The 10,774-nt window shown below is 44.4% G+C and overlaps 1 protein-coding gene across 1 annotated transcript in view; it reads left to right on the top strand.

Moving 5' to 3' along the window:
- Positions 1–43: 43 nt before the first annotated feature.
- The window catches only part of PEX14 (peroxisomal biogenesis factor 14), a 99,065-nt gene continuing 88,334 nt past the window's right edge, over positions 44–10,774 (top strand). The window contains exon 1 of the mRNA XM_030537836.1: positions 44–98. Coding sequence (XP_030393696.1) covers positions 63–98 — 36 coding nt within the window. The 5' untranslated portion in view covers positions 44–62. The remainder of the gene's footprint in view (positions 99–10,774) is intronic.

The raw sequence follows: 10,774 nt of genomic DNA, 5'->3' as shown, positions 1-10,774 counted from the left end.
GAGTTCGGAGCTGAGGTAATTCCATCCATAGGGAAGGGGATGGATTAGCCGGGTCTGGAAACATGGCCTCCTCAGAGCAGGCAGAGCTGCCCAGCCAGGTAAACGGGGCGGAGGCTTCCCCTCGCGCGCTGGTAGCGGGGCTGGGCTGTGCACCCCCTGCTCCCCCACAGAACTCCCCAGGGGGAGCGGTATGTGCCTGCTGCACCCTATGGGGAGCGGTGTCGCCCTGCCCCACTGTCTGAGCCCCCATGGGGTGGGGGGTGTGCCTCAGGCCCCCCTCCCCCCATGTAATCTCCCGTGGGGAGGGGGGTGTGCCTCAGGCCCCCCTCCCCCCATGTAACCTCCCGTGGGGAGGGGGGTGTGCGCCCTGCCCCCTCTGTAACTCCCCATGTAACCTCCTCTGGGGAGTGGGATGTGCTGTGCCCCCGTGTAACCCCCCCATGTAACCTCCTCTGGGGAGTGGGATGTGTGTGCCCCCAGTGTAACCCCCCATGTAACCTCTGGGGAGTGGGGTGTGCTCTGCCCCCGTGTAACCCCCCCATGTAACCTCCTCTGGGGAGTGGGATGTGCTGTGCCCCCAGTGTAACCCCCCCATGTAACCTTCTCTGGGGATGGGGGTGTGCTCTGCCCCCGTGTAACCCCCCCATGTAACCTTCTCTGGGGAGTGGGGTGTGCTCTGTGTCTCCTGTGTAACCCTCCATGTAACCTCCCCTGCGGATGGGGGTGTGCTCTTTGCCACCTCTGTAATCTGCCCCCCATGTAACCTTCTCTGGGGATGGGAGTGTGCTCTTTGTCACCTGTGTAATCTGCCCCCCATGTTACCTTCTCTGGGGATGGGGATGTGCTCCTTGCCCCCTGTGTAACCCTCCATGTAACCTCCCCTGTGGATGGGGGTGTGCTCTTTGCTCCCTGTGTAACCGTCCCAGGTAACCTCTGGGGATGGGGGTGTGCTCTTTGCCACCTGTGTAACCCCCCATATAACCTCCTCTGGGGAGGGGGGTGTGCTCTTTGCCACCTGTGTAACCCCCCATGTAACCTCCTCTGGGGATGGGGGTGTGTGCCCTGCCCTCTGTGTAGCCCCCCCATATAACCTCTGGGGATGGGGGGTTGCGCCTTGCCCCCTGTGTAATGGAGGGTATGTGTGCCATGGATCCCCCTTGCGTATATTCCTCCACCCCATGAGAGTTTACGTGTATGTGTGTGCCACAAGGTCCCCCTCTTCTTTCCCCAGCTTGAGCCATTTTGCTCTCCAGGGAAGGGAGTCTGTGAGCCATGGGTTAGAAAAGTGCATGGCTGCTCTCTTTCCAGCTGGGAATGCTGAAGCCCTGTAAATGACTCCCTTGTCATCATATGATAACTTGGTCTACTTCGATTGTGACTAGGGAGGGAGTTGCCTTATTTGGCTGCAGTGAGTTTTTTTCCAGATTGTCTGTCTGGTCTGGTAGGTATATGTGATGCTGCTAACGATAGACTTTCCAGAATCGGGCCTCTTAGTCCCACTCTCTAGTCTGTGCTTCAGCAGGAACTGATTTATGAGGCACAATACACTATAATAATCAAATGCAATTCTAAATGGGAGAGACATTCAGGCCAGGCCCCTAGACAGTACCTGCGTTTTTATTTTTGCATCTTTTGGTAAAATTTGATAAAGCGTTTGAAATAGAAAAAATATAGTTAGAGAGAGAAGGGAGATCTGACTCATTTCAGCTGGGATTTGGAATGAGTTAGACAGTTAGTGGGGTAGTGTGTGATAATAGTTGTTTTAGCAGGTGTGGCAGAGAAAAAGGTTTGTGCACCAACTGTGTTAAGGATATCACTGCGACGAGTACAACATAAATGCTTTGATAAACTGGGCCCTGGTCTACATGTCAAATTTAGATCAACACAGCTACATCCCTGAGTGCCACAGTTAAGCCCACCTAGCCCGTGATGTGTGGTTAGGTCAACAGAACAATCAACCTAGCTACTGCCACTTGGGGAGGTGGATTACCTTTTATGACATTCTGGGGTGCAATGCAGATCAGTGAGGGACTGTGTCACCCCTGCCCTGCAAACTTGGGTGCCTTGCAATGCTATGCTACTGTAGCTCCCACCTGAGCTGCTCACAAATAGCCTTCCAGCATGCAGATAACACCCTGAATGTCTGTGTATAGCTGCAGCCTGCCAGTCAGTCACACTCCGGCTTCTACCAGCCTTGATTACTGCTTGCATGATGATCCCAATACACTCCTAGTCCCTGCTTTTCGCCAAAACATGAGTTCTGCACTGTCCATCCCTCTCCTGGATAATCCAGCTATATTAGGTCTGTTGCTCCTCTACAGGGATTAGTATACAACAGTTTGCCAGCATAAATGGAGTTACCCACACAGTTCACAATGCTGGATTAGTTTTGATTAAAGAATAAAACAAGTTTTCGAGGAGTTAGGTTTTAAGTTAGTACAAGTATAAAGCATTAGAGTCAGAAATGGTTATGAGAGAAGTAAAGATAAAATGCTTCCCATTACTAAACTCAACACACTAGACTTGGGTTCAGATAAAATTCTTACCACATACTCGCAGCAACAGGGCTGACCAGCTTTCAGGTCAGGATCTTTCCCAAAGTCTAATGGCTGCTTCTTTTGTGTTCTTAGGTGAAAAAGAGAGAGAAGGATAGGGAGAGATAACTTGGGGTGTTTATGGACCTCACTTTTATAGTTCAGTCACCTTTTGAAAAGCATTTTCCTGAGGGTTACCCCTAAATAAAGTTCATTTCCTCTGAGAGAGTGGAGTCAAGGAGTCTGGTGGTGAAAGAGGTTCCTCTCTGTTGTTTGCTAAGATGCATATTTGTTTGTTCCAGCCCCCATTGCTTGCCAAAGAATGGCCACTTGATAGGTGATTGACCATCAGATTTGGTGACACTTGGCTAGTGGCATCAGCTTGTCCTTTGTCTTTGAGAAACAGGTTTACCCACTCCTCAGACTTGTCTGGTAAACCCACTTCAGTCATGATTTCAGCTTATGTTCATAAATTTACATATAATGTTGCTACATATATTTAATCATGATATTATTGATCAGTGCATTGTTAGTTTTCAAATGATATTTCACAAGGCATATTTTGTACAAAGATTATTACAATAGCATGACGGGTGTGGAAAAACCTCTTCAGTTGATGTAGGAAGCGTCTACGCTATGGTAGTACTGTGGCATAGCTTCAGTACTGTGCCTGTGCCGCTGTAGCACCTGTAGCGTAGACATACTCTGAGTGGGGAGGGAAGTGGGGACACACAAGGCCAGTGAGGTTGGCTGGAGCAAGCACTAGGAGGATATTAAAGACTACAAGGACAATTTTAAACTGGATCCTGAAGCGAATGTAAGAAGCCTGAGGAGGAGATGGAGGATGTAGCTGCTCTGTATGTGTGCAGTTCTGCACATGGTGGTACTTGGGAAGGTGACAGGGGAGAGAGCTGAAGTATAAAGAAGAGGGGAAGGAAGTTATGAAGGCCTGGGTGAGGTTTCAGCAGTAGGGAGGAATGTGTTGAAGTTAATATCTGCCTCCACTCCAACAGAGTTCACGGACTCCTAGGCCTTGTCCACATACAAACTTGGACTTGTTTAACTAAATCAATGTAAACCCCTGTATGGACACTCTTATTTTGGTTTGAGAGTGGCTAATTTGGATTAGTTTAAATTGATTGGAAGCAAGTTTAAACTAAACTTTGAAGTTGATAGTCATGAATATAAATCAAAAGCTTGGAATTGTAGAAAATTTATAAGGGAAACAAAGAGACACAAGGAGAAATCTTTGGCCAGCAGAGTTAAGGACAGTAAGAAGGCATTTATAAGTATTAGGAACAAAAAAAGAATCCTAACAATAGTACTGGTCCATTACTAAATGGAAATGCTAGAGTGATCAATAATAATGAAGAAAATGCAGAAATGTTCAATAAATATTTTTGTTCCACATTTGGGAAAGAAACAGACAATGAAGTCATATCATACGATAACACTTTTTCCATTCCACTGGTCTCTTAGGATGATGTTAAACAGCAGCTATTAAAGTTAGACATTTTTAAACCAGCAGGTCCAGATAACTTGCATATAAGAATTTAAAAAGGCTAGCTGAGGAGCTCACTGGACTGTTAATGTTGATTTTCAATAAGACTTGGAACACAAGGAAAGTTCCAGAAGAAAGCAAGTGTGCCGATATTTAAAAGGGATAAACAGAATGACCCAGGTAATCATAGATCTGTCAATCTGACATTGATTCCAGGCAAGATAATGGAGCAGCTGTTACAGGATTCAGTTAATAAAGAATTAAAGGAGTGTCATATAATTAATGCCAATCAACACGAGTTCATGGAAAATGGATCCTATCAAGCTAACTTAATATGTTTTTGGATGAGATTACCAGTTTGTTGGTAAAGATAATAGTATTGATGTAGTATACTTAGACTTCTGTAAGGCAGTCGACTTGGTACTGCCTGACATTTTGATTAAAAAACTAGAACGTTACAAAATTAACATGGCACACTTTAAGTGGATTAAAGATGGCTAACTGATAGGTGTCAGCATGTAATTGCAAATGGGGAATCGTCAAACAGGTGTTTCTAGTGGGATCCTGTGGGGCTTGGTTCTTGGCCCTACACTGTTTAACATTTTTATTAATGACCTTAAAGAAAACATTAAATCATCACTGATAAAGTTTGCAGATGGGTCAAAAACTAGGGGTGTGGTAAATAATGAAGACAGGTCAATGATTAAGAGCAATGTGGATCGGCTGGTAAGCTGGACTCAAACAAACAATGTGCCTTTTTATAAGGCTAAATGTATACATCTAGGAACAAGGAATGTGGGGCATTACTTACAAGATGGGGTACTCTATCTTGGGAGGTAGGGACTCAGAAAAAGATTCGGGGGTCATGGCAGATAATCAGCTGAACATGGGCTCCCAGTGCAACACTGTGGTCTAAAGGGCTAATGCAGTCCTTGGATGAATAAACAGGGGAATCTCAAGTAAGAGTAGAGAGGTTATTTTACTTTCTGTATTTGCACTGGTGCAATTGCTGCTGGAATACCGCATCCAGTTCTGGTGTCCCTAATTCAGGAAGGATGTTGATAAATTGTAGAGTTCGAAGAAGAGCCATGAGCATGATGAAAGGATTAGAAAACATGCTTATAGGGATAGACTCAAGAAACTCAATCTATTTAGCTTAACAAAGAGAATACAGTATTAAGGAGCAACTTGATTATAGCCTGTATCTACCTGGGGAACAAATATTTAATAACAGGCTCTTCAGTCTAGCAGAGAAAGGTATAACATGATCCAGTGGGTGGAAGTTAAAGCTAGACAAATTCAGACTGAAAATAAGGTGCAAATTTTTACAAGTGAGGGTAATTAACCATTGGATCAGCTTATGAAGGCTTGTGGTGGATTTTCCATCGCTGGTCATTTTAAAACCAAGATGGGATGTTTTTCTGAAATATCTGCTCTTGGGATTATTTTGGGGGAAATCTCTAGCCTGTGCACTAGGAGGTTAGACTAGATGATTACAATGGTCTTGCCTGGCCTTGCAATCTACGAATCCATGAAAACGTAAGTAAGGTTGTTCATGCAAAGGTTTGCACTTGTTTAGATACATTATTTTAAACTCAAACCTTTGCTTGTACCAGTGCAGATCTCTACATGGACTCAGCCCTAAGGTGATGCTAGCAGTTTAGGGATAGGTTTGCTGGACTTTTGACTGGCCAGTCATCCTTGGTGGTACTTTTTGGCACAGGCATTATGAGCCATTCTCACTCACTTGGGTGAACATCTCAGCAGGATGAAAATTTGGGAAAGGTTGGGACTGACGTGTGGGTCACCTGGGAAATCTGCCCGGGCTGTTAGCTTTAAACGTTCTATAAAGAAATCTGATAAACTGTAGTGCCACTTGGAAAGTCTGGTTGCCCGAGAAGTAGAGTTCTCATGAATTTCCTGGAGGGACAAGGAAGTTATGTACACTGTCATCGTCACCCATCCCCCTGTTAAGACTGTTATCCAGAGCTGCAGTGCCTCAAAAGAAGGTTTATTTGAAAATGTAAACGCTTCTCTTTCTCATAAGTCTAGTAAATGTGACCTAGTGTTTGGCTCATAAGAACCTCCTGGGTTTTAATCCCAGCTCTGACACTGACTTCTCTGTGACCATGTGCAAGACATGTCACCTCTACCTCTCTTGGTTTCCCAATGTGAAAAATGGGGAGGGTAATGGTTAATAAGTTCATAGGGTGTCAGTGTTTGTAAAGAGCTAAATGGTGTTATTACTCTGTCCGCTTTCTCTCTGTCAAGAAGAGTTTGAGATAGGACAGAATATTCCTTTTGCTGGCACGTGCTGCTGAAGAGTAATTGTTCCACATTAGGGCAATTGTCATCTGTTTAATTGCATTGGGGAGAAGGGAAATAGCTTCTCTGGATGGTCTGGAATAACAATGTCTTGCTGCCTGAAGTCTGTAGGAGTGGAAGGGGCTGGCTAACCTCTTTCTTGCTGGACTCCACTGCAGCCTGTGTGGAAGTGCTGGCATTTCATGCATTCGCACTCCCTAGGGATGTTATCACTCCAGGAGTGACCCAGCTGCTACACAGGGCAACCCTGGAGGTGTGTGTTTCCCCAGGTGTGTGAGGCAGCACTGAAAGTGTGGTTAAAGAGCAGCTGCTGATCTGTGGTAGTCTTGAAAAGGATATTCTACTTTGGAACAATCCAGCTTGCATGTGACATTTTCTCCCCGTCCCTGCCTACTACCCTATGCACCCGAGTGGAAATTAAATAGGATCATTGTTCTCCACATCCATCAGCTTTGGCTGCTGACTTCCCCACCTGGAGTCCTCACCCTCTGTCTGTGACGTTAACATTTACACTGCAGTGAGGTGAGTCCTCCCACACGACTTGATCCTGTGAGATGCCAAGTGCCTTTCCCATCCATTGACCTTAATGGGATTTGAATGCACCCAGCAACCTGTAGTGTTGAGTTGAAACACAGAATGAAGCCTCCAAGAGAGCAGGGGGTAGTTGGACTCTTAAGGGAGACATTGTTGAACTAAAAAAAAGTTATAACAGATGTCTTTACCAGTATGACTAATGCAGAGTCCAATCCAACTATCATTGAAATCAGTGGGAATTTTGACATCAGTACCTTACATTGAAGCTGAAAGAACTAAAAAATGCACTTCCTTTTCCCCCATGGATGCTGTTTGTTTATTGTTTGCACAGAGTTCAGCATGAGATGTGGAGTATCACCACCCGGTGTGGTCTGTTAATACTTAGTCCTCAGCATGTTTCCTGTTAAAATTCTGAAAAGGCCATAAATGTTTTTATTGAGGTTTGTAAAAGATTTTTTTTGTTTACTAAATATACTTTTGATGTCTTTTTAGACTCATAGACTGTGACAGTGCTTCCTTTAAGAAATCAAATAACAATAAAGATCCTCCTTTTCTGTGAATGTCCCTAATAATATAATCAGGGGAAGAGTAGAGAAACAGTGCAAAGAGATGAGCAGGGCTGTTTTTAAAGATCAGTTTTCCTTGAGGCATCAGCTTTTCTGTTAACTCTGAACTCTTTGGCGCCAATCTGCAGTATAGCAGTATCAAACCCAGGGACTTCGAGGATGCCACCATCGACAGAACACAGTGGCATGCAACAGTCAGAAATACCTGCATCGCCTTTGAGGAAGACCGCTGCCAGCGTCTACAAGAGGCATGCGAACGACGTCACAGAGCACCAGCAACGCACAACCCACTGACTGCGAACTTTCCATGCACCATCTGCAGTCAAATGTGCACCTCTAGAATTGGCTTGTATAGCCATCAGAGGGCACACCATGAGACCAACAATAGATGATTTGCTCAGATTTGTCGTCATCGGATCGATGGACTGCCAAAAAAACTCTGTGGCAATAGACTCGATTGCTCAAACTCAGCAAGCCACCAGCCCTGGCTTCTGATTTTTCTAGCAAACTCTGAATCCCGATACCACTGGAAAATCTAGAATTTCTTTTAAAACTTTTGGCAGTGATGCTGTTGGGTCAGCTAACAATGTTTTAAATTTCCAGGCCACTTGATTTGGGATACAAGTGACACCTAATTAGCTGTATAATTACACACACAAGCTGAGACTCCTGTCACCCGGAAGTTAGCATATAGTATGTCTGTGTGAGTGAGAAAAGGGTTGAAACTCTGGAGTGGCTGCCTGAGTGGGTGTGACATTCCCCCGGGGTACAGTCTGGACCATTGAACAGCTGTCTCCTTAATTCTCTAGCATGGGGTGCCTTTTACACTGCTATGCTGTCAGAGTTTCCTCACCTGGCGTGCTCAGACAGCCTTCAGCATACAAATTCACTCCCCGCTAAATACATGAGCATTGTGACCAGTCACTCATGAATTACATACAGGATGATACCTGCAAATTCTTAGGGCTAGTCTACACTGGCAATGCTAAAGCGCTGCTGTGGCAGTGCTTTAACATGGCTTGTGTGGTCATGGCAGAGTACTGGCTCCCAGCACTCTAAAAAACCCACCTCCACGAGGAGTATAACTACCAGCTCTGGGAGCATGGCTCCCAGCGCTGGTGCACTGTCTATACTGGCACTTTACAGCTCTTGGGGGTGTGTGTGTGTTTTTTCACACCCCTGAGCGAGAAAGTTGCAACACTGTATAGTGCCAGTGTAGACAAGCCCTTAGTCCCAGCCTTGTCTCCCCTCCCTGCCCCCCCCCCCCGAAACATGTGTCTTGTACTGTCCAGCACACTACTGAAAGCCTGTCATTTCATCAAAGGAAAGTGATATATGCATCAGTCTTGGTTATCCCAAATGGAGCTTCCCACACACTTCAATCCAAACACACTGGTTAAGGTAAAACAATAAGATAAGTTTATTAACTACAGAAAGATTTTAAGTGATTGCAAGTGATAATGCATAAAAGTCAAGATTGTTTACAAAAGAAATAAAAGAGTAAAAGGCAAGCTAATACCTGACTTAACAAGCTAAGTGAACCTAAAAGCAAAGGTTTTGCCTCAGCATATGCTGTTGTGAATTTCACAGGCTGGGTCTCCTTCTGGCCTGGGACCACTCCCCCCTTAGTTCAGTTCTTTGGGAGTCACTGATGTCATGAGGGGAGAAGTGGGAGCAGGAGAGGTAAGATCAAGAATCCCCCCTGCTTTATAACTCAATTTCTTGTGCTAGAAACATCCTTGCTGAGTCGTGGTGACAGGTAGTCTGTTCTGGACCTTGTGGACTGAGATTTGAAATGTTCCTGTGATTCAATGTAAATTTCTTAATCACACCTTCCCATTGCTGGAGATTAGCTGCTTAAGTATGCAATAACCCTCTTGACAATGTTGATAGTTATTTGGAGGTGCCAGTGTGTCTTTGTCTCTTAAAAACTGGTTTGTGCCTGCTTGTCTTAACCTTGGGGCATGTTATAACAAAGATACTTAGTGGAATCTAATACTGTCTCATACAATGTTGATACACACATTTTACCAAGACAACAATATTCAGCAGATTATGAGTCTTCAAGTAATACCTTCCAATGTATACTTTGTACAAAATTTATCATAGTCTAATAAAAATGGTGACCATAATAGTATAGACCACCACAGTGGGACTTGGTACTAATATGGGTGCTGCATCCACTAGGGTAGGATAATCCATAAGCACAATGCTTGCAGTGTACAAGGTTTTTCTTTTCTTCAGAGCAGAGTGGGCTGAAGACAGGTTGGACCTATTTTTAATGTGAGGGACAGAAACAGGAGAAATGGTCATGTGGATGGAAAGCACTGTTGGTCTACACCTTTCATAGTTACAAATACAATATCTATGATTAAGAGTGGAGATAAAGGAAACCACCAGGACCTAAAGATTAAAATGTTACATGTGTGGCTAAAAACACTTTTAAAGCCACATTGATCTGGTCTGGGTGGTCCCAATGCCCAGCTGTCTTTTGTTTTGTTTTGGGGAGTGGATGATCAAAGCAAATTTTAGTGTTTTTACAGCTGCAGAGACTTAATTCCTCTAATTGCTTCAGAGATAATATCAGGGCAACCTTACCCCACGTCTGCCATTGTCTCTTTCATATTTATCCTCTGACCTTTCTGCTGAGACTGCAACAAGGGATGAGGTGTTCTGTGATGTAGACACCTGAGCTCTACCTTCAGCCTTCTGAACAGCCATCACACGGCACTAATATATTGTCTCAGCCAGTGAACTGGAGGAGATGTGCTCCATGTCATATGAGACTAGCTCCTTAAACTTTGAATCGTCCCTTGAGTTTCCTGTGTTTGGAAGCTTTGCTACAAGGGAAATCCACACTCTCCCTCTACATTATAAACAGTTGTAAACGTGGCTGATACAATCAAAATACCATAAATAACTCATAAGTCAGATGCATATGGTTAGTCAATTTCAAGGCAGCTTTCAATCAGAGTGCTTCAGTATTTGTCCTATGAGTATTCAGAATCCAAATTCCTATTGATAAGTGTAATGTATGGTTTCCCAGAGTAACCTGTGCTTTATATGGAGGAGTTAATCATTGCAAATCCAGCATCAGACAACTTCCAGGAATAGCCAAATGTTCCACATGTGCGGAGTGAGTTTACAGCAAATATTGGTTAGGCTCCAGAGGGAAGTGCATATGGGCATATTCAGGGAACTAGTGGAATATCCTACAGTTGTACAATCTGCAGTGTTACATCAGGGAAGTAGGTTCTTTTCTATGTTTTGCTACTGACTTGCTCTGTGATTTTAGGCAAATCACTTAACCTCTT

Source organism: Gopherus evgoodei, chromosome 18 (assembly GCF_007399415.2).
Source record: "Gopherus evgoodei ecotype Sinaloan lineage chromosome 18, rGopEvg1_v1.p, whole genome shotgun sequence".
Taxonomy (NCBI): domain Eukaryota; kingdom Metazoa; phylum Chordata; order Testudines; family Testudinidae; genus Gopherus; species Gopherus evgoodei.
Note: the sequence above shows the minus strand (reverse complement) of the source record. Positions and strands in the feature narration are given on the sequence as shown.